This window comes from Saimiri boliviensis, chromosome 9 (genome assembly GCF_048565385.1).
Source record: "Saimiri boliviensis isolate mSaiBol1 chromosome 9, mSaiBol1.pri, whole genome shotgun sequence".
Taxonomy (NCBI): Eukaryota; Metazoa; Chordata; class Mammalia; order Primates; family Cebidae; genus Saimiri; species Saimiri boliviensis.
The window spans coordinates 55,106,329-55,130,647 of record NC_133457.1 but is presented as its reverse complement, the minus strand read 5'-3'; the positions used below and the strand labels follow the sequence as shown (position 1 = coordinate 55,130,647).

The 24,319-nt window shown below is 44.7% G+C and overlaps 1 protein-coding gene across 1 annotated transcript in view; it reads right to left on the bottom strand.

The window, feature by feature from the left end:
• The window catches only part of ANAPC13 (anaphase promoting complex subunit 13), a 70,007-nt gene that overhangs the window by 23,050 nt on the left and 22,638 nt on the right, over positions 1-24,319 (bottom strand). Inside the window, exon 3 of the mRNA XM_074405902.1 lies at positions 485-548. Coding sequence (XP_074262003.1) covers positions 485-548 — 64 coding nt within the window. The remainder of the gene's footprint in view (positions 1-484; positions 549-24,319) is intronic.

The window sequence follows — 24,319 nt, the reverse complement described above, 5'->3', positions numbered from 1 at the left end:
CACCCATCCCAAAGCTGGGGCTCCCACTCTGGCTAGAACACAGAGCCCTTTATTGCCGAGTGCCTGCAGACAGCCTTCTGGGAAAATCCAGCTGTGGATTTCTAAAGGACTTTCCCAGGCAAAGATGCCTGGGGTAAGAGAAAAACAGGATGGGGAAAATATCATCCTGGGGATGTGAGAGACGGAGCACCCTCTCTGACCCAAGACCTGTGGTCACGGCCCTGCCTCTGCTGAGCTGCTCCAGCTTCATCAGGCCTGACTTTGCAGGCTGGTGGTTAAGTGGGTAGACAGGTCTGGATGCACAGCCATCACTGGTCATCCACAGTGATGAGCAAGCGGGTGTTTCACTGTGGCCGCCTCTGACACTGTGCTTCATCCAGCCTTTCTCACAGCCTCCCTCAGTGTTTCCAAGATTCCCCGGGGTGAGTGAGACTCACGGTGAAGCTCGGACTCTACCTGCCCATGGAGGGCAGGGCTACCTCACCTGGGGGCCTCCCTGAAGGGGTCATGAGCAGGTCTGAGGGCAAGCACATCTCCTTGGCTGGCTCCTAGAAATGAAAGAGGGGCAGGATGATCAGAGTAGAGTTAGCTTCCCTGGCCCCTTCCTGTCCTCCCTCAAGAAAGAGGTGACAAATGAAGCATTCTTGGGGAAGGAGAGAAAGTCCGCAGTTGACTGAGGTCCCAGGACAGGGCTGAGGCAGTGGTGGTGGAGACAGCGACCCCAGCCCTCCACACGTGCAGTGTCAGGGCCTCGGAGCCCAGCTGGCAGGCCGCAGGAGACGGCTGGAGGTCTGGCTCAGTGGAGACTGAGTCATCTGCGACCTCGGGGTCCAAAGGAGTCACGCCCGTGAGTGATGGGCACCTTGACTGAGGCCAACGTCACCGACGTGTCTGGGAGATGAGTCAGGGACCCGCAAAGTAGGAGTCTCAACGTTCCTGGGAACAGCTTCCTCTGACTGCCCTGTTGTGATATGTTTTCTCCCCTAAGTGACCTCTAAGGGATGCCAGCTTTGCCATTGACATATACAGCAAAATGAACTAGTGTGTGCCGGAGTGCAAAGGACATGGCTGCAACTTTCAAATCAACTTCTCGTGGGATTTCAGAGGCCGATTACCCTCCTCTCCCTCTTCCCTCCCTCCTTCTTTCCAGCATGTCGATATTCATCTTTCAAATATTTATTGAGCAGCCACTCTGTGCCAGGTGCTGTGGACTGGAGTGACTGTGATGAACAAGACACATGCAGTCCCTGCCTTCACACACCCCGTAGTCTAGGGCAGGGGGACACTAAACAATTACACAATTAAGTGTCTGCAATTTGCTGTGAACTATGAATGAATAGTTCAGGGGGCTCTGGATGTATCTAATGGGGGTCCTGGCAGGACCTGCAGGGCCAGGGAGGACTTCCCTGAGGAAAGTACCTATAAGAGGGGCTGAGTCCGGTAGCTCATGCCTGTAATCTCAGCACTTTGGGGCAGCTGAAGCGGGTAGATCACCTGAGGTCAGGAGTTCAAGACCAGCCTGGTCAACATGGTGAAACCCTGTCTCTACTAGAAATACAAAAAATTAACCGGGCATGGTAGCATACGCTTGTAATCCCAGCTATTTGGGAGGCTGAGGCAGGAGAATCGCTTGACCCTAGGAGGGGGAGGTTGCAGTGAGCTGAGAATGGCCTATTGCACTCTGGCCTGGGCAATAAGAGTGAAAATCCATCTCTAAATAAATAAATGAAGTCCATGTAAGAGGAGACTGGGAAGGTAGACAGTTCTCCTGGGAGGAGTATTTTAAACAGAAGAAGCTGGGACACTGAGAGACAGTGTGGTTGGTGTGGTCCAGGAGAGGTAAGCAAGGGGCAGGACTCAGGTCAGGAAGCCTCCGTGAGGATTCAGAGCTTTCCCCTGAGAACAATTCTTGGGAAAGGAAGGGTGGAGAATTGGGTTTCCTGAGCCCCAGCAGGGAAGTTATGAGGTTTTGCTTGTGGAGCACTTGGGCTCTGATCCCCCAACTATCAGCAACAGCTCAAGAGGTGAAAGCTGGTGAGGCCGGGGAGGCTCAGGACCAGGAAGTCCCTTGGTGGTCCTGGGTGGGAGGACACCAGAAGCCAGCTGTGGGCGACAGCGGGCAGATGCTTCCGTTTCCCTTACTGTAAAGAGTGTAGAATCAGCCTAGGATCGGCGTGTTGAGAGATCATAAGGATGAACAAGAGTGGTAGCCGGAGGAAAGCCTTGTGCTCTTTTAATGCCTAGCATGGCCCAGAAGGAGACTGCTGACTGCCTCCCTCCAAGCCAGCAAACCCTGAGATTACAGAAACACAAGGTTTTTGTAATCTTACCCAAGGAAACAGAAATATCCCAAGGAAATCAGCAAATAGTCGACAGATAATTTTATATAGTAGAAGGAGCCTGGGTTTTGGAGCCAGAAAGACTTGAATTTGTACCCTGGATCTGTCACTAGCTGTGTGGCCTTGGACAATCAATCACTCTCTGAGCCTCATTTCCTCACCAATAACAAGAAGACAATTGCAACAAGCTGTGCTTATTCAGTTGTTTCAAGCATTAGAGATGGCGTTTATAAAATGTTCAGCGCAGTGCAAAGCAATAATAGCTCCTCAATATTTGGTAGAAGTAGAAAACATTAAAACCATCGGAGAGGTGGGTTTTCACCTGTGCAGGCCCAGACGTCACCTTCTCTCATCAATGTCCATCGTCTATACACCAAGACCTGTCACTTCAGACACAAATCTTCCCAGGACCAGGACAGGAGAGAGTAAGCAAGGGACCAGGATGAGAATATGGGGTTTTCGGGTCCATGAACACACACACGCATGCACGCACACACACACACACACGTGCACACACACACAAACGTGGACACACATAAGAGCACATAATTATGTAAAACATGTATATAAAGATGTTTAAGGGGACCCCACACCTGGAGATTCCCAGCCACTTGAAAAGGTGCTGAGGTTGTTTAACTTTTTTTTTTTTTTTTTTTTTTGAGACAGAGTTTCGCTCGTCACCCAGGCTGTGCAACGGCGCGATCTCGGCTCACCGCAACCTCCGCCTCCTGGGTTCAAGCAATTCTCCTGCCTCAGCCTCCCGAGGTGGGATTACAGGCAGGCGCCACCACGCCCAGCTAATTTTTCTATTTTTAGTAGAGATGGGGTTTCACCATGTTGATCAGGATGGTCTCAATCTCTTGACCTCGTGATCTGCCCGCCTCGGCCTCCCAAAGTGTTGGGATTACAGGTGTGAGCCACCGTGCCCGCCTGTTTAACTTTTTTATACCTCAGGTCTCTTGTCGGTAAAACAGGAATGATAATAACACAGGAACGTTGTAACAATTACATGTTAGGTACCTAGACAGTACCTAGCTCAGTGTGGGCTCTCCGTTTTTGCTACTAGGATTATTATTACAGCTGGACACCCTATCAGGACACAGAAATCTAGAGATACAGATGCAAACACAAATACACCCAGACCCAGCACAATCAGATTCACAGGCACACACATACCCTGAATCTGACCACAGATGTAGGTGCTCATCAAAGAGAAGCTGCGTCAAACACTCCGCTGGTGGACAGTGTGGAAGAGCTCACATAGTTCGGCCTTGGTCCAATTAGGTCTGGTTCATTTCAGCCAGACTGCAGCAAAGAAAGTAAAACTGCTCTGCACATTCAGATGAGCAGAATTTTGAGATGCCATGTGGAGAGATGCCATGGAGAGAGGGAGGGGACTGAGCCTAAGTTCGAAGCCTATTTTTTAGGAGGTCAGATAGTCACTTTTAAGCCTATATTTAAAGAGGTCAGATAGTCACTTTTAAGCTGCCTAATGGCCAGACCTATGGTATAGCCAGGGCCCACTCCACCCAATACACCTTCAGTGAAAAGCGTACTGTCCTGAGTTGAGGGATGGTCAAAGATGGCACATTTGCTCATTTCCACATATGAGCAAATGTGCCATCAGTCATGCTCAGAGGCGAGAGGCAAGAGATGAGGAATTCAGTGGGATCAGGAAAGTGGAGCAAGCACCAGAAAGCAAAGGGCCATGAAGCACTCCAGGATTGTCATGAGACAGGGATCGGAGCTATACAAATGTTTGGAGGACGCAGGGCTATCCTCTGACATCCAAATTTATAATCCAACTTCTGGGTTATAAAAAGAGCAGAAACATGAGCACGTACATCCAGCCCTCTCGGAAGCATTATGCCCACCTGCCAAGGGAGGCTGGAGAAAGGGTTGGGGGATGCTGCGGATTTTGCTACAGAGGGCTTTGTGGAAGGTGGATGTGGGGTAGAAAAAAATGCAGTGTTTGCATCTGGTCAACCTGAAAGTGATGAGGGTTATACCTTGGGAGTGGCCCTCTAGGAGCTTTCTCTGTAATTCATCAAGAGATTTTCTGTGATTCTGTGTAAGAGGAGGCTGTGAGTGACCCTCGAACAATGAGGAGCTATCATCTTTCCTTCCAGGATGAAGCTGCCACATAACTCTGTGATTAACACACACTGACTCTGGATGTTAGGCGAGATTAAAGGAGGGAGGGATCAGACGCTTTTGAAGAGAAGGTGGCCATCTGGATGGTGCAGGTGCAAAGTGGTGGAGGCTGAAAGGTGGCAGATGGTTTGGTTCTGTGAAGGCAAATTAGGGAATACAGAAGATGACAGATGGGCAGGTGTTGGGTCTTTGTGAAAAGGATTTGCCCAGGTGAAACAAAATTTTTTTTTTTCTATTTAAATTTAGGTCAAACAGAAGGATTTCATCACTATTTATTAACCGGCTTTCAAACTTTGCCTACAAAGTGGAAATCTCTTTACAGCAGATTCATTTGGGAAACAACTCGAACAATTAAAAAAGAGAGGCAAGGTTGACCTACCATCTCTTATTTGCAATTCCAAAAGGTAAAACAGCTCTGAAAATTAAGTTTTTAAGAAACGGATTTGACAGCATAACCTGACTTCAATTGACCTCTTTGTCATCTTTATTCCATGCAGTGTGAACATTTGATGCAGAAATGCTGGTGTGTTTGACTACTGAGTGCTGCCCAGACCCCACTGGGGTTTTACATAATATGGGTAATATGCTATATATTACCTTTCTAAAGTCCAAAAATTTCTAGATTTCAAAACACACCTGGTCTCCAGGGTTTGTGCACAGATTCCACCTACCTCTGAGGACAGCTGAGACTGTATGCTCAGCAGGCTGCCTGGTGCTGGCCTCAGCATGGATGCTCAGGTGTGAGCAAGTGGAAGCGGCTCCAAGGGAAGGCTACAGCTCTTTGCATGGGTACATTTGTGGGCGAAGGGAGCGGTGTGTAAATGCTCCACTAGACTTGGGGATGTGAAATTAACAATGTGGGAGCGAAGCTCTTAGGAAAGGCACCCTCTTGAGTGAAATGATAACTCACTTGGAGATGGTGCCAATAATTAAAACATTTTTATGGCATTTTACGAAACATCAATTAGGTTCACATGCAAAGCTACTGACACTACTTGTAACACACATTTCAGAAATGTTGCTGTCCCATGATCTGCCTTTCTTATCTCCATTCAGGTGGGTCCCCCATCCCTAGCCCTGCTTATGGCCTCCTCAAGAGGGCCAGCAAGGAGGACGGCTGAGGTGAAAGGGCAGGGAGCCAGGAGGATCACTATAAATAGAGTCCACCTTCTCCATTCTTCTCACTGAGCCACTTCTGAGCTTTCCAAAACAACTGCAGCAGCAGTAGCTGCTGCTGCTTCAACAGCCACAGAAGTGTTGGTGTCACCAGGACACAACCTCAGGTAAGAGAAGGGGCCTTGCTGCAAAGGGGCAGAGTCAGAGGGGCTGTGTTGGTGCTGAGTGAGCTTCAGGGCAGCCTTATGAGAAAGTAAATAAATAAATACCCACAGAGGACTCATAATAAAAGAGAAAATGTAACAATTCCTTGGAAATTTTTTAAAAAACAGCTTTATTCTAAAAGGAAATGTCTCACATGGACCTTATGCAGAGAAGCCTGAGAGACTTGCAATTTTAATAATGGTTTTGTCATAGATGCAAAGGTAATGTTTTGATGATTTTTTGTTAATAAAAGAGCATTAAGCTCTTTTAGACCTAAGAAGCTCTAAGAAGACCTTAAATGAGGCTCTGGACCAGTGATGCTGACAGGGCCACCATTTCTATATACTCTCTATGAAAGAGGATGCAGGAGCAGAATGTGCTAGGGTCTCCTACACAGGGCTCATGAAGAGATGCTGATGAGGAGATACTTGTAGGTAGGAGAAGATAAGGTTCTGGGTGGGGAACCTGGAGCCCTCAGGGAACCAGGAGCAATGGAAGGAATCTCCATAGCCACCCTCTGTCTGTACTGCATCAGAGGAAGATTGCTACCCATGATGGATGAGCTGGGGTGGGAAGTAGAGCTCTTCCTCACTGGAAGTGTTTAAGCAGAGGCTGGCAACTCCTTGACAGATACACTGCAGAAAGAATTCATGAATCAGATGGGGGATTAAAATATTATGTTGCTTGTGTTCCTTCCCCTGCATCACTGTCTGGAAAAGTGACTCTTGGCAGAAAGCCAGGGAAATTGTAGGGCTTGTTTGTTTCATGACTCTCATTGACCATAGTTTTGCACTTCTTGTTGTCTAGGATTTGGAAATAGCTGTTTCATAAATGTGTCCAACTTCCTTATTGTTTTCAGTGGGAGGAAAGTCTGGTACCAGCTACTCTGACCTAACTGTAAGATACAGATGAGCTTTTAACAAGACCACATTCACAGCAGTGGTGACTATAAGCTTTTTTTTTCCACAAAGCCTCACATGAAGGAACTTTGGAAACTGAAAAGGACTGTGGAGAATCTAAGATCTGGAGATTTGACAGTGGTAGCAGAAGCCAGGGAAGAGAGTTTAACAGAAAATCTGACAGCTAGGCTATAACAATAGGGATTTCTGATGTGTAGACTGGGAATAGAATAGATTTCAGTACTTTCTATTTAAAAATTATTTGATTCTTATTGAAGCAGGGGACCCAATATGAAATAGACAAAGGACTCTTCTTCTGATAATTGGATCTCAACCTTGGACACATACTCAAATCATCAAGGGAGCTTTTAGAAAACCTGGTTCTCAAGTTGTGCTGAAAAAATAAATCAGTGGGATAAGTCTAGGCATTTGTATCTTTTAAAGCTCCTTGAGTAATTTCAGTGTGCTGCCAAAGCTGAACACCACTGCTCTAAGGTACTCCTCTGCCAGCATGGAGGGTTAGGGTTAGGGTTAGGATTAGTATTAGGGTTTCTCTCTGGGAAGCTTTCTGTTTGGGGAGCTCTATTAGCTGTTCTGCATGTTATCTCTTTACTATCTTCTTCCTTTCCATTCCTTTCTTGAACATTTTCTCAGCTGCTCTTGTTCTATTCAGAAGAAGGCCCAGATGATGAGACAGTGGGGAAGGCCAGGCAGGAGGTGTTGCAGTGGGGAGAAGGGAAGTGTAGACCCAGGAAGGGGTACAAAGGAGGAGGCAGAAAGCAGATGCTGCAGAAGCCAGGGTGTGTGGGGTCCCCATTTCCCCTTCTCCTCCTTCTGCTGTCACACTTCCTTCCCATGCTCCAGGCCCAAACAAGTCTGGAGCTAGCCAGCTCACTTGGTGACTGTCCAAGATCTTCTGCCCACACTTCCTGGCCACAATCCTCCTTCAGGGTGATGAAAAGGCCCTGGAAGTCCCTTGCTATTTACTGAAGAAGTGTGGGCTTGTCTCCTGGGAACAGAGGCCACAGACTTTCTGTGATGGAAAGCGCCATGGGTCAGAGCTCATGCCCTGCCACTGACTTACAGAATGACCCTGTCAGTTGTTTCTCCTCTCTACCTCAGTTTCCCCACTTCTACAGTTAGAAGATCCAACTGCATAGTTTCCTTGATCCTCCATCTCTGACTGTTTGAATGTGTCCAGGCAGCCTCTGTTCCTTTGGGAAGACTCCAGAAGTTGACTTTGGGGACCCTTTTCTCCCCAGAGGTGTGTGAGGCATGGTGAGTGTTGGTCTGGCCTCCCCTCCTGGAGTGTGCCCAACTCTGAGGGACAGGCTGGAAATGAAGATGGTTTTAGTAGCTGAGAAAACAGCAGGTGGATTGTTGGATGTGTAATAGAGCATTAAAGATGTGTAATAGAGTGGCCTTTTCTTTTCCTTTAAAGCTGAGAAAAATGACATTTTAAAAGGGTCATGTTGTGGGCAAACAACATGTTTGTTTTGAAAAGGACCACTCAGCACTTCCACTGATGATGTGGGAAGGGAAATAACCGGCTCTCTGGGCTAAGGGTGTGACATGGAGATTTCTGGAGATTGGGTGGGGTGAGGGTAGACAGCCAGATGGAGGGTGTGGGGAGAGGGCCCTGTCCTTGGAGGATGGGTGGAAGCTAGTGCCACAGGGACTCTGAAGACAAGGTTGGGGCAGTCTCGGGATGTGCTTGGAGCAGCAGTGTGAGAGGGATTTCTGAGCATGGAAGAAGGGCCTAAAGCGGGAGCCAGGTCCCCAACCTGGGCCATGCAGCAGTGCTCTGGTGCGGCTCAGTCACAGCCAGCAGCAGAGATGCCCTCACAAGGACATAGGGCAGAAGGGGCAGCAGTGCTGAGGCTAACAGTGAGCAGGGAGACTGGAAGTATGTCTGCGGCCTTGCTTCAGAGCCCATGTGGAACGGCACCTGGGAACCCCCAGAAATTATCTGGGGAGCAGACCATCAGAGAGCCCAGAGTCTCTGCATTGGAAGGGCGGGGACTCACAGTGCTTGCCCCACAGCTCACTGAGAACCATACAGAACAAGGCTGATTATGAGAGCGAAATGTGTAGTGCCTGGTGCCCGCAGGTGTGTTTACAGAACTGCTGCTGTAATTATCATCGTTAACGAGCTATCATGGGAATGTTTTCATGAGCTGTGGCTGAATTTCCATCAAACTTTTTGTTGACCTCTGCTTGGCTACCAGAGTGCCACTGTCCAGGCCTATCCCTAACATTTGTGGGGCCCACATAAAGAATGCAAATAGAGGCCCACATACTTTAACACCATAAATTCAGCCTACAACAAACTTTAGGAGCAATGTGACTTATTTCATATTGAAAATGTTCCTCACGCCACGTACAACTGCTATCAACACAGCACTATAAAATGAGAGCCCCTGGGGGTACACACTGGAACATGAAGAGAAGTTAGGAAGCCAGTGCTCAGCAGGACTGGGAAAGTACATTCTGTTACATCATGCCAGGCCACCTGTTGCATTCATGCTGAGAGGAAGGACTGGGCAAATGAATTTGTCTTTTCTTGATCCAAGCTCTTCCAAGTCCAACTAAGCACACTGTCCCTCTCCAATGCTACCTCTTCACAGCATTCAGACAGTTGCCTTTGTTTTGAGGACACAGAGCAAAAGCTCCAGAGATGAATTTTTCTGGGCCCTAACTGGTACTAATTGAGAAAATGAATGTAAGGTTTTGTGTTTTTAATATGCAGGGTGCTTGAAAGCACGGGGCCCTTCTTGCTGGGTCAGCATTGTTTTATTTAATCTAATTTTAGCTTTGAGCCTTACAGATATTTGAGCTGAGTGTGCTCCTCAGTGCATGACATAATCTTCGTTGTGTTCAAGGGCCTCTTAACATCAGATATAAACTTCAGGTTGAGTTTTTCAAGAGATGGAGGGAACTATCACATTAGACTAAATGAACTGCTAAGACAATGATTCTTCTCTATTTTGAGAAATACAACTTAAAATAAATTTAAAATAGTTCAGCTTAATTCTCGAATTTTTGATCAAAAACAACTTTCAGGTTTCTCTTCAGTATCAGGTAATAACCTATCAAGGATCAGAAGGACCGACTCACTGGACATAGATAAACATTTATAAAGGTGGGTGTTTGGATTTCATGAGAGGAGAACACAGGGAAGCAAAGAAGAGGTGCCAAGCTTGCAGGCTGGCTGCCTATAGGTGAGAAAGAGGCGGTACAGCTTGTCTTATGTCCTCATCACCGGCTTGTCCACTGTGGCCTTCCACAGCAGTCAGCCACTCCTCTTCTTCCTGGCTAGGATTCTGAGTTAGGCTTGCTGGCCTTCCAATCTGTTTCCTGCCCCCTGCTGTCCATTCAGCTGGCACTGCTGGAGCCTCGGCAATGTTTCTGCTGCCTCTTCCAACCCCAGGGGCCTGTCTATGCTCTGTTGTCCCTATTCCTTTATCTCACCCCTACTGTACCCCCTGGAGCCAAAGGCTGTGCTTATAGAGACCCTCACCTTGGTTTTCAGTCACGGAATGGAGAACTGGGAGTGAGCACACCCACACAAGGTTGCCACGTTGGCAGCCAGTGGAGGGTGTCACTCAGTTCTCCTTTTGAGGGAATCTTTTGATGAGAGGGTAGTGAGCTGATGGCCACCAGCTGTGGCACCTTCAGGGTCTGTTGCTGTGTTTGAGTGGAGGCCACATTCTCCTGGGCAGCAATGACCAATGACTGTGCAGAGCAGGGGCACCAAGATTTCTGTGATTGGTGATCTTGGTTCTAGAGGTCCCTCTTGGGCTAGCTGAGATTTTCTGGGGGCTGTACTGCTCTGAGGCTCTCCGTACCCACACACACCTCCTTCCTTCCCCCTCTCCTTTTGCAAGGATCAGGGCTGCACTGCAGTTTGAAGGCTCTCCCTGCTTCCTCCTGCTCCTTCTTCCCCTTCTCACTTCACAATCATTTCCCTTAATAAATCTCTTTGCATTTCTTACTCCGTCCTGCCATCTGCTTCCCGGAGGGCCTGACGTGACCCGACTTGTGAGAAAGTCTGTGTTAGAAGAGCCATGTGTGGCTTTTCAGTTGCTGGCAGAGAGGGAAAGAGTGGTTTGAGGGTAGGGTGGACCAGCAGTGGCCTGTCCAGAGCCACTTTCCTGTAAGAGCACGGCTTGAGCAGGAAGTGAAATGGGGCAAAGTGTAATGGGGCCCCTTGCTTGCTATATTTCCCAAGGTCTATGCCCTTTTCTGTAAAGAAGATAGGGAGCCTGGGATCAAGGTCTGGTGCTCATCTCCTCCTTTGGCCATTATTCACCCCCAAGCTCAAATGCTTTTGCAGGATCTTGCAACAGGTGGAGTGCAACAGGGAGGACACTGGCAGTGAGGTCCTCCTCTTTTCATTTGGCTGATCTTCCTACACTAAATTCCTATCTGTTGCTATTACTTGTGCAAATATCTTGTCAGTGTCCATCTTCACCTTCAGAATATAAGCCCGGTAAGTAAGGAAACCCTGACTGTCCTACTCAGAGTTGATTCCTTAGAACCAAAAGGATGTCTATAACATAACAGGCACTCTAAAATACTGTCTGATGAATAAATGAGTGAGTGCAAGGCAGACCATGTTCTTATTCTTCCAGCAACTACAAAAACAAAACAAGAAATAAAGGTTATCCCAACAGTTGAGTATTCTAGCCAAAAATATATATGTCTCACATATTTTTTTGTGTGTATGTAATGCGCACAATCCCTGTGGTCCCTGTTTTAGAGCTGTCATCTTGTCTTCACGATGGTTTTCTGTTTTCCCCATGTGAAGCCTGTTTCCACCTCCCCTGCATCCAGACTTCCCCAAGAGACTAAAGCCAGCTCCATCTGTGTTGAGTAACTTATTTAGGGTATCTGAGATTACTCCTAACTCCAGAAAAGCCTGTGAGATGACATTCCAAAGAGCACTCCTCCCCTGTCTTCTTTCATATAAATAATTACAGGTCTCTTCTTCCCAAGATTTTGAAAGAACTTCCTCATGGACCAAAGTCCCTTGGAAAGTGGTCCAAGCACAGCATCAGTGAGGTGCAGTTACACATTAAAAACCGTCTTCTATCACTTTACACAGGCTCCGGGCAAGCCCACAAGTAACCACTTGTCAATACCAGGAAGAAAAACAATGGTCAAACTCAAGAGTTAAGTCCCTTCAAGACTTGCTGGGTGATATGGTTTTGGTTTATGTTTCCACCCAAATCTCATGTTGAATTGTAATCCTCAGTGTTGGAGGAGGGACCTGGTGGAAGGTGTTTGGATTATGGGGGTGGATTTCCCCCTTGCTGTTCTCATGATAGCGAGTTCTCATGAGATCTGGTTGTTTGAAAGTGCGTAGCACTTCCCACTTCACGCCCTCTCTTTTGCCAGCCATGTGAAGATGTGCTTGCTTCCCCTTTGCCTTCTGCCATGATTGTAAATTTCCTTCCTGCCATGATTGTAAATTTCCTGAGAAAATTATACTTATTTTCTTTATAAATTACCTGGTCTCAGGTCTGTCTTTATAGTCGTGCAAGAATGAACTAACACACTGGGCTTTTGCAGAGTGGAGGAGGGAGGACTTTTCAACTCTTATATCTTCACCTTGTCTGTGGGCTGAAAAGGCAGCAAGCTGGGGTGGTTGTTGCTAAGCCATGGCTCCTCTGAAAAACAGGGTTAGCTGGCTCATGTGGAGTGTACTAGCTGTGCTCACAGAGGGAGTTGGGTTCTGGAAAAAGTCCTGTGTTTCCTTTCCACTTGGTTCCCTCAGGACACAGAGACAACTAAAAGGCAAGTTACCATACCAGGGATGAGTCCTTTCAACAAGAGTCTCTCTATCTGAGTGTCGCTCATTTGTGTACTTTCTCTGTCTTCCAGAAAACATTATATAGTAGGAAAGTTCTCCAAGATCAAGGTAGGAAATCATATATTCATTTATTTATTCATTCAACAAACATTCATGACGTGTTTCATGTGCCGGGAATTGCTCTAAGAGCTGAGGATGCAGCAGCAAAAAACACATGACCCTTGTTCTCGTGGAGCTTGTGCTTTAATGTAGAGGAAAGACAACGAAATAAATAAGCAGCAAATAAAAAAAAAGCAAGTTCTGATAGTAATGAGTTCTGGGAAGACAATAAAACGGGATAATGTAATGGAGAGGATGGGTTCTCTGGCTAGAGACGCGTTAGTGAGGGGTTTGCTAATTTGGATTGGTAGTCAGGGAGGAACTCACCAAGCAGGTGCCATTTGAGCTAATACCTGTACAACCCCAAGAAACTAGCCACACAAAGACATGGGGGTAATGCTTTCCTGATAGAGAGAAGAGCAAGAACTGAGGTAGCAATGAGCTACATGTGTTTGAGGAATCAAAGGAAGGTCCAAGTGATTGAAGTGCAATGGATTGAGGGGGAGGACAGAGCAGAGAAGTAGAAGGGGCCAGATTACATGATGATAACCAAACTTACACACTAATGAAAACATCATCAACTCCATGCCTCTCTCAATTTCTAGGCACTTAACACCAGGGGATTGTTTGTGTAAAAACTGCTGATTGGCAATACGCTGTGGGATCTAAGACAGTGTTGGTCACTTCCATGGTCACACATACATGCAGGTGTACCTAGAATCCTTCATTCCTGCCTAACTTCTGGCTGGCCTCTTCCATAATATTTCATTATCACGGTGGTTGAGTGGTTTTGCAAATGGCATTCCACCACAGCTACAGAACCCCCATCTAAACAGTTCATGTTATGTGACAGGAAAGTGTTTAGCCTTTTACTCTTCCAAGTGATGCATCTGACTTCCATGTTAACTCTCTTGCTAAACAGCAGGGTGCTATAGATCAAGTCAGATTCAAAAAACTACACCAAAGCTTCTCATTGATTAAGCCAGGGTTTTGCAGAGTTTTGTAGCACCTCCACTTATTTTTCCTAGTGATTTCTTCTTTTACTTTCTTTTAACTGTTCATGTCAAAAGAGTCATTTGAAATTCACGCTTCTCACCCAGTGAATGAATCTCAGTGCCAACGTCCTTGTCAGGCGGTCGTCTACCCTTGGCTGGGCAGTTCATCTCCTTCTGAAGAAGGTGTTTCCTTCGTTGGACAACTTTAGTTATGAGAAAAATCATCCATCTATTGAGTTTATCTTCCAGAACTAGAAGATCTTCCAAACCCTCCCCAATTTTTCCTTATTATTAAGTAACAAATTCATCAGCATGATATTTGAGGAGAGTTAGCTTGTAGTCTTAAGAGTCTTCTCTCCCCAGGATAACATCACCTCAGCTGTTCTCTCTGGTGAAGTTTCCAGATCCTTAGAAGCCCCCAGATACACCTTACATCCATTTGGATTTTTTCATTAAGAAATCACTGAAAATCTAACTCAAATTGGTTTAAGCCAACAAGGGAAGTTAAAGGCTCATCTAACTGAAAAGCCCATGCTCCAAGACAGTTGAAGTTCAGGGGCTGGTTCTCCCAGTCTTTGGCTCAGCCTTCCTCTGTGTTGGGTTCATTCTAGCCTCTCACTTGGTTGTTCCTGGAGCACCAGGCTTGCATCAGAGTTTAAACATGATACTCTGATTGGCCAGTCTGGTCTACATTCCCCTGGTAGAGCAGGGGGAAGGGAACAACAGCTTCAGGAACAGAGTGGTACTAAGCATGAAGGAAAGGGGGTCCCCTGGAGGAGAAATGGGGTATAGCTAGCTAGAGATAAAATGAATAGACACCTTAGGGATAAAATAACAGCACTTCAACTAGCCACAGATTTAAAAGTAACCAATATTTGCCACTTCAGCAGCTTGGGTACCCTTAAGATCATATCTCTTCATGCAGTATTCCAATGAAAGACTTCAAGTCTCTAATCCCAACCCATCTTTTCCTCCTCCTTTCTGGGGTCTGCCCTGCTGGGATAAACCAAGAAGTGTCCAAGCTGTTAACTTACGTTTATTTGTGTTTTGTCTTTGGTAGAAACACTGTGCGGTGTTTGGTGCGAAAGTAGAACTCAGACCTATTCCAGAAGCCAGAGATTGAGCATTACATCCAACACTTCTGAGATGCATGCAGTTTCCATGCTGTTGCTGTTTCTGCTGCCACCCTCTCACCACAGGGGGTGTCATACCACTGTTCACATTTAAAAACTTGATCAGCTGGGACTGAGCCTTCTGTTCAGGGGGCTGCCTATGGCAGTGACAGGGGTTCCTCTGGTTAGGATGGACGTGGATTTTCTATTCTTCTCCTTCCCCATGTCCTGGTGCAATTCAGCCAATGGTGTGTCCTTAACAAAGTGTGGCCATTTTTTGGCCTCCAAGCATGTGCATAAGCAAGTCTTTAATGTTTGAAGGCTTTTGAGGATGATGAAGAATTACTACTCTTGTAGTCTGTTTAGTAATTCATTAATGTTCCCAATTTATCAAATAATTGATATTCTATTTACTTTAAATGCTGCATATTTCTCAACATATTTATATATTTATACAATTATACATCAAAACTTATTTAATTAAAAGTTTCCAATTGATTGCAAATTAATCTCCTAGATAGTTAACGTATTCTAATATTATAAATCCATTATATCAGATTTTCTTAAGGCTTCAGATACTTTAAAAAACAACCCAAATATCACAGTGATTATTAAACTAATTATTAAACATGTTAAAAACCATTTATGAAAGTGCTAGTACGCAGATTTATTTCTTATATGTTTGTATCCTTATTATTTCTTTTATCCTAATTTCTCATTTAAGTTCTTTTCCTAAGATTTCCACCCCCAAAGGAAACAAACAAACAAACAAACAATCAGTCATTTAGAGCAGCCAAGACTGTGGGATGCGAGCGGTAAAGTCTTGAGCAGGACCAGGAACTGGTACCTTAAATCCTAGCCTCGGGGGGTCATGCTGAAGCTGAAGCCCTTTATAATTCAGCTTAATTTTTAGTTGCCTTGAATTAGTGTAGATTTTAATTTTCGGAAGGAAGGTGTCTTTTGCCAGAAATGATGGACCTGTAAGGTTTGTACTCTCTCCCTGACCCTTTGCCCTGAGACTGTGGTTCTTGGGCATGGTTAGGATCCCTGAAGGTGTATCTTTACAATTAGCTTGAGGTCAAGTTGAGCCAGTCATCGTCATTTTCGGAACATCTGATTCCTTTGTAATCCTGGAACCCACACTTGACTTCTTTGTAACTGGTTACTGTGAGTGACCATGCCAGCGGGTCAATTTTGGGTTTCTTCCCACAGGGCTCTGTCTGTGGCCTCTGGTCCTGGTCAGTGGGTCTTGTTCTTGGAACAGCAACTTACTTTTCCAGCTTTACTTGGCTTAGTCACAATTTCTGTTTTTTTGTTTTTTAAATTTACACTTGAAGAACTTATCTTTACTTTATAAACATCTGTTTAACAGAAGAAATAAAATAACCCTATGTGTGTGTATACAGGTGTGTGGATATGTGTATGTGTGTACATAGGTATATATAAAAAATCTATTTCATATCTATTAAAATTATTTTAAAAAGAATCTATTATATCATATTCATTTTTTAAAATTTCAACCATGTTATTTGTAGTCTCAATATTAACTTTTTCTCGAGTATTATTGCCCTCTGGCTTTTCATAAGCCTGAACTGTTTGAACTTGTCACACTTATGATTCCCCATTTGATGCTCAGAGCCCCAGCTCAGCCTGTGGGAGGCCCTACAAGCCAGCTCCTTGTTCTATCAGCACTGCCTCAAACATCCCACAAAACATCCTTGCCTTCTGGCAGCAACTAGAAGATGTTCCAAACCCTCCCCAATTTTTCCTGATTAGTAAGGACCAAAATCTAAGCACTAAGAATGCGTAGGGACAAGGTCATGAGTTCGAGACCAGCCTGGCCAACATAGTGAAACTCTATCTCTACTAAAAACACAAAAAATTAGCTGGGTGTGGTGGTGAGTGCTTGTAATCCCAGCTACTTGAGAGGCTGAGGCAGGAGAATCACTTGAACCTGGGAGGCAGAGGTTGCAGTGAGCCGAGATCACGCCTGTGTACTCCAGCCTGAGTGACGTGTGTGAGACTCTGTCTCAAAAAAAAAAAAAAAAAAGAATGCACATTGGAGTTGGGGGAGAACAAAATTATGTCTGTTGTTTGATTTTTGGAAGAAGAAATTAATTTTTTTTAAAGGAATGTGTTTGTCCTGGCCTTCCCAGTGTAACATGTCACGGTACCTGCATTTCACAGTTGGTGTTCTCTTTCATAGTTGGTCTCAACACAGTCCCTCCAGCTTCTCCTACCTTCAATTCACCCCGGCAGCCTCTTCACTACCTAGAAAGGCTGGGGCAGGATGTGCTCCAGCACCCCTTATACCACACACCTCCAACCCATTTCCTCTTTGGTCATTTAACTCAGCTCAGCATCCCGGCCATGGGTCCCATCCCTACCTACCTACACCTGTGGCAATTTCTTTTGGGAGGTTCACTATCTCTCTCAATTCTGCTTCGCTAGAAACCTGACTCATAGAAATGTCATCTTTTATTTATTGTTAGAAAAACAATGTATTTATTAAATGTAGTATAGGAAAGTCATTAATTTACAATGAAAAAATAAGAATCAGACTGGGTGTGGTGGCTCACGTCTGTAATCCCAACACTTTGGGAGTCTGAGGCAGGCAGATCGCTTTGGGCTCAGGAGTTCGAGACAAGCATGGGCAACATGGCGAAATCCCATCTCTACTAAAAATACAAAAAATTAGCCGGATGTGGTGGTGCACCCCTGTGGTGCCGGCTAATTGGGAGGCTGAGGTGGGAAGACGGTTCCAGCTCAGGAGGTGGAGGTTGCAGTGAGCTGTGATAGTGCCACTGCACTCTAGCCTGGGCAATGGAGCCAGACTCTGTTTCAAAAAACAAAAACAAAAACAAAACAAAACAAAACAAACAAAAAAAAAACTACTACTACTAACAAGAAGAATTAACTATGTCTCTAGCTTCTCTTTGCAGACTGCCTGAAATGAAGGAGGTTTTTAAGAAATTTAGCTTCAAACCTGGTAAAATGTTCTTTCATAATGTTAACAGAGATTACAGCTAGGGAGTGGCCATGGAAGTGAGCAGAGAAACTTTATTTTTTACTTTTCATACTCGTGCATTATTGGACTTTCTAATGCAACACTTACCACCTTTGTAATAGTAAATAAAATTTTAAGTGCTTTGAATAATAAAAAATAAATCACCCATGGTAAACATTGCTAATACTTTCTGTGCCTCCTTCTAGTCTTTTTTCTGTCTCAGGCATATATAATCCATATTTATTTCCCACCTACCCCCCCAACCCAACTATTTATCTTAAATTAACATGATGTAGCAAGCACTTTCTCAGGTTATCAATTATTCTTGGGAAACACAGCACTTGTAATAGCTGCCTGACTTCCTTCCTTCCTTCCTCCTTTCTATCCTTCCTTCCCTCCTTCCCTCCTCCTCTCTCTCCTTCCTTCCCTCCTCTCTCTTTCTGATGGAGTCTTGCTCTGTCTCTCAGGCTATAGTGCAATGACATGATCTTGGCTCACTGCAACCTCCACCTCCTGGGTTCAAGGGATTCGCCTGCCTCAGCCTCTAAGTAGCTGGGATTACAGACACCCACCACTATGCCCAGCTAAATTTTGTATTTTTAGTAGAGATGGGGTTTTGCCATGTTGACCAGGCTGGTCTTGAACTCTTGACCTGATGATCCTCCTGCCTCAGCCTCCCAAAGTGCTGGAATTACAGGTGTAAGCCACAGTGCTGCCTGATATTCTACCATGAGTATGCACCATGGCTTATTAGGTTATCCTCCTAACTGTTGGCAAAGAATTGTTTTTAATTTGGGAAGTACATAAAAAAAATCACCCATTTGAGTTTCTCACTTTCCAGATGAGAAAACTGCAGTCCAGTGAAGTTAGTTATTTGTCCAAGCAGGGCCAGTTGATCAGAGGCTTGCTGGGATGGGATCTGCCACTCCTGAGGCCTGGGCCCTGGCTCTTGCTGCTGTCACAGGCTGCCTCCTGAACCTCCGCAGGGTACTTCTGGAACCTAACTGTAGGGCACTGCCTACATTCTTTCTAAATTACATTTTGCAATTTGGGACACATTATTCCTGCCTGTCAAGATCATTTTTTATCTTCTGTCCATTAGTTAATGAGGGACAGTATAGCCAACATCAAAAATTGTGGCTTTTCCCACTATCAAGATGTGCTTCCTAAATCATCTTATGCCAAGGAAGGGGAAATACTGTCATAGTTCTGATCAGATAATTCCAATAGTCACCAGCAATTACAGGGAAGGGTGCTAATTAGCAGATCTCAGGCTGTTTCTCAGGGATCCCCAGGGTTCTGACATTCTGTAATCAGCATTCCGGCACGATGCCTGGGCTCTGCCTGAGGGCTAGTGCTCACAGGATGGAAGAGGAATAATTATTGGGTGGGGAAAAGGAGAGGAGGGAACGAACATGTGTGGCTGACACTGTGCCCAGGGCAGGGTGCCCTGGCAAAGATGACAGAAGCATTACAGGGAGGGGATCCTGCAGGATAGGACTGGTATGGTTTTGAAGGAAAGCAAGTAGATCAGAAGAATCTCCCATTTCCTCAGATTAAGGAATACTGTCCCACCCCAAAGCTGTATTATTAAACTCTAATCAGACATGAAGGAATTGATGGTGAAAGGGAAGATTATTCTTAGAGGGCCGAAACTTATTCTGATTTTTTTCCTTCAAATTTCATGAAACGTATTTTATCCAAACTTTGCAAATGAGTCTTTGACATCAGTGTCTGTCATTACTAGAACCAATTTTTAAGTCATCTAATAAAGTTTTTTTCAGACTCTATAATGTTTGCTCCCACCTAAATTATTTGACGTATAACCTCTTCAAAATCTCCCTTTAAAAATAAGGGGCTTGAGTTTACTCTACACGGACAGTTTTTATGTTTTGCCTTTCAGAAAATGCTTAATTCATATGAAGCAGGCACCAGGGAATGTGAGGTTTCTGTTTATGGTTAATGTGAATCCACTGACCATATGGTAGTGTAAATTTCTCATACAAATTCCTTTTGCATGATGTTATAGTACATTCCCGAACTGCCATACTTACATAATTTATCAATGTGAAAAATGGACTTTGAGATGTGGTAGTCCAGAGCTAACATGGTGAGCAGTAGGGAATGCGGTGTGTTTAGTGAGCAGCTGTTTCCATGGGACTAAATCTTTTGAGAAAGATTCCTGGATCCCTGGGCTTTCTCATGAGCTGTGCATCCAGGTGATAAGACCTGGGTCCCAAGTTCATCTCTGACATGGATTGCCAGGTGCCACAGACAAGTCCCTTAACCTTGAGACTTAGCATTCTTATCTGTGAGACTAGTTGCATGGTTACTAGACTTTGGAGTACCAGTTACCAGTAAGATATTTACAACTTTGGAATAATTTTAGGTTCACAGGAAACTTACAAAGATAGGTAACTCCCCTAATGTTATCCTTCACCCATATTTCCTCTATGTTAACGTCTTAAGTGAGGACAGTGCATTTGCTAAAACAAAAAGGAAAACAAAACAAAATAAAAAACACAGGTACAGTACTATTAACTAAATTATAGACTTTGTTTGAATTTTCCAAGTTTTTTCATTGAGATCCTTTTTCTGTTCCAGATCTAATCCAGGATTGCATTTAGTTATCATGGCTCCTGAGTCTCCTTCATTCTGTGACCATTTCTCAGTGTTTCTTTACTATGACCTCAATAGTTTTAAAGAGTACTGATGAGATATATTATAGGGTGTCCCATACAGTAATTTAAAAAAAATGGAGTCTAGGATTGACAAGTTTTAATTTTGACATGTAAGGCAAAGTCTGGTCAAAGAGAGAATTTATTGGCCCATGTAACTAAAAAGTCGGGAGGCAGATGTAGGTTCAATAGGACATTCATATCCAGTTCCAGCTTGTCCCTTGGCTTGGTTCTTCTCTCCTATGAACAGTTGGGTCATTCTCAGATATGCACTCATCACAGTTGCAAGATGGCTGCTGGCAGCCCTTATGGCTACATCCATCCAGGGATGTGGATGTGTGTGTGTGTGTGTGTGCGCGCGCACAAACGAGTGGGTGAGCATGCGTGTGCATGTGGTGGGGATGGGATGCTTGCCTCTGTTTCACTTTCCCCACTAAGCTATCTTTGGCTGTGATTTGGCCATCTGCTGATTCCTGAACCAGAGGAAAAAGATAATCCCATTTCTGCTCTGATATGAGAGTATATTGCCCAAAGATGTGGTCACCATCTTGTAACCACGAAGGGAGTAAGCTGAGAGCTGCGGAGTACACAACAATCTTAAACAGGGACAAGAACCTAGGTTCTCGGTGATGTCATTTAGATGCTGAATTAACCAATCCTAGAGCTGGGTTGCTCATATGAAATAAGAAATCTCCCTACTGTTTCAGCTCCTTTTAGTTGGGTTTCAGATCACTTGCAACCAAAAGCATCTTAATGATATAATGATATTACATCATACCTATTTCCTTGATCAGGTTTCTTTGTCGGGCATCTGTAGTTGATGGCACAGTAAAAAGTGGAGCATAATGTATTCTGGTTCACAGTATTCATCAGAATTATTGTTGAAAACTCCAGCTCTACATAGGCATTTTGACAAAAACAGAAGTGATACTTTTTTTTTTTTTTGCAATGGTGTTTCACTCCTGTTGCCCAGGCTGGAGTGCAATGGCACAATCTCAATTCACTGCAGCCTCTGCCTCCCAGGTTCAAGCGATTCTGCTGCCTCAGCCTCCCAAGTAGCTAGAATTTCAGGCACCTGCCGTCATGCCGGCTAATTTTTGTGTTTTTAGTAGAGACGGGGTTTCACCATGTTTGCCAGGCTGGTCTCGAACTCCTGATCTCAGGTGATCTGCTCACCTTAGCCTCCCAAAGTGCTGGGATTACAGGCATGAGCCACCATGCCTGGCCAGAAGAGATACTCTTTAATTTCACACAATATTGAATGTTAGAGCAACAACTCTAACGTTGCTTCTCATGAAAGCTGGAAGAAAACCGTGAGGACAGGCCAGTGAGGGGACAGGAGAGGTCTGCAGGGTGCTCCTCAGAACACGTCTGGACTCAGGCTTCTGTTCACCCAATGGGTATAATCTGGAACTGGTCAGAAAGAAATACTTCGGTCTGGAGGGCACTTCTAATGATAAACTTCTGGGCACCCTGGACTGAGATGCTCCCTTCCAAGGCCCTTTTCAGCTTAGGCTAGTACTGCTGGATGCACAGATGTGAAGACCAATAACAATGGTAACTTTTTCTCAGCATAATGATCAGCCCATGGCTTCTCCTCAAGGAGCAACTTTTCAAGAACTAAAGCGGTGACGATTTGGAAATGCACTGGCTCCCTTCCTCTTTCTACCCCATAAACTCACTCCTTCAGTGAGGTCTATGAATACCTTTCCATTTGGCCCTCTGGCTTTTTTAAATGAAAACAGTTTCTACTCCTTCCTTCCCTCCCACACACACTTTCTCACGAGCAGATACATACTTACACGAAACTCTCAGACCTCTTGTGGATCCACATATTTTGGGCATGTATATGAAGCCATTTATAGGAATTAATCCATGAATCATAGACAGAAGATTCTCATTAGAAATGGGCAGTGGCGTCTTTAGGCTTGCATATTACTTAACAGTATTAGAAGGTAGAAAACTCAACATTTTATGGGAGGCTTATAGGGTCACGGCAGACTTTGCATTTTAATATTAAAAACTCAGATATTGTATCAAGCCCAAGGGGCAATAATCTGAAATGAGAGCAGCACTTTGTTCCAGGCCTGGCATCTAGTAACTCGTCAAAAACACTTACTGACAAAGTGAATAGCACTCTCCTCCTTCCCTCACCTCTTAAGGTTTTCAAGATGGAAAGTTACAAAACAGAGATTTAGGGAAAATCAATTATTTCAGGATAAATAGCAAATATTCCTGGATTGCTAAAGGCTGAAACAAATTTTATTTGTATTTTCTTCCTTTCTTTCTTTCTTTCTTGAAGTCTCGCTCTTTCACCAGGCAGGAGTGCAGTGGCGTGATCTTGGCTCACTGCAACCTCTGCCTCCTGGGTTCAGGAGATTCTCCTGCCGTAGCCTCCCGAGTAGCTGTGACTACAGGTGTGTGCCACCATGTCCAGCTAATTTTTGTATTTTTAGTAAAGACGGGGTTTCACCATGTTGGCCAGGATGGTCTCTATCTCTTGACCTTGTGATCTGCCTGCTTTGGCTTCCCAAAGTGCTACAATTACAGGTGCGAGCCACTGCTCCTGGCCTCTTTGTTTAAAAAGTCCATTTTTATTTCACATTTGGGAGATGCATGTGCAGGTTTGTTACAAGGGCATACTGCGTGATGCCGAGGTTTCAGCTTCTATTGATCCCGTCACCCAGACAGTGAACATGGTATCCAATAGGAAGTTTTTCAGCCCTTGCTGCCCCCCTAGCCTTTTACAGTCCTCGGTGTCTTGTTCCCATTTTTATGAACATGGGTACCCAATATTTAGCTTCTGCTTATAAGTGAACACAAGCGATATTTGGCTTTCTGTGAAACAATTTTTAAATTTCTCTATAGTTAAACTCCAATAGGGCTGTGGAAAAATCTCATGCAGATTTGCTGTGTTCCAGTGAATGAGGTTTTGTCTTTGGTGTAAAATTGGCTCCCTTGCTTGAGCCCATGTTAGGGGGCTGCTGTTTGTTTTCAGCAGGGTACACAAAGCCCTTAGGGCCTGAGCACCCACTTCGTTGCTGAGAGTCTTACACTTTCCCTCTTGGTCTCAAATTAGTTTTACTGAAACCCTATCTTTATGTGGGTCAGGGCTTCCTTCTTCCTCAAAAACATTTTTTTTTTTTCGCCTTTAAAAACATAAAAAACACACCACCCTCCCATTTCCAGAAATTCCTGCACTACTTATTTCCTGTTGGCTTATTTAGGGGTATTTTTTGCTAATGAAGTTTTGAGAGGATTTCTTGAAACAAAGTTATGTAACTTTGCTGATTTTAAACTATCTTTTTGCTAAATTCTTAACTGTTGAGTCTCTCTGTTTAGAACAGAGGCTCCTTCTTAACTACTGATGGTCATAACAGTGAAACTAGACCTCAGTTTTGAAGAATGTCAGTGCACAATGCATTTTTTTCCTTTTTAGATCCCAGACAAAACGACCCTCTTCTCTAAAATCGTTGTTCCTGCCTCCTATTTTAGCCCTGCCAATCAGACTCCAAGACACAGACCCATGGGCTTCTCGGCTTCCTCCTGGGATATCCTGTCAAGAAAACTACTTCGTGCCTGTATCCAGGACTGCAGGCTCTGGTCCCAAGATTTCTCTTCTTTCCTCCCTCTCTTTCTTTTCTTTTCCTTTCCTTCCTTCCTTTCTCTCTCTCTTCTTCCTTTCTCTCTTTCCTTCCTTCCTTTCTTTCTCCAAGATTTCTTTTCTTCCTACATGTTTCTGCTGTCTCACCCAGGCTGCAGTGCAGTGGCATGAACCTTGAATTCCTGGGCTCAAACAATCTTTCTTCCTCAGCTTCTGGGTAGCTGGGACTACAGGCACATGCCACGACACCCCACTAATTTATTTTATTTTCTTCATTTCTTTTTTTTTTTTTTGAGA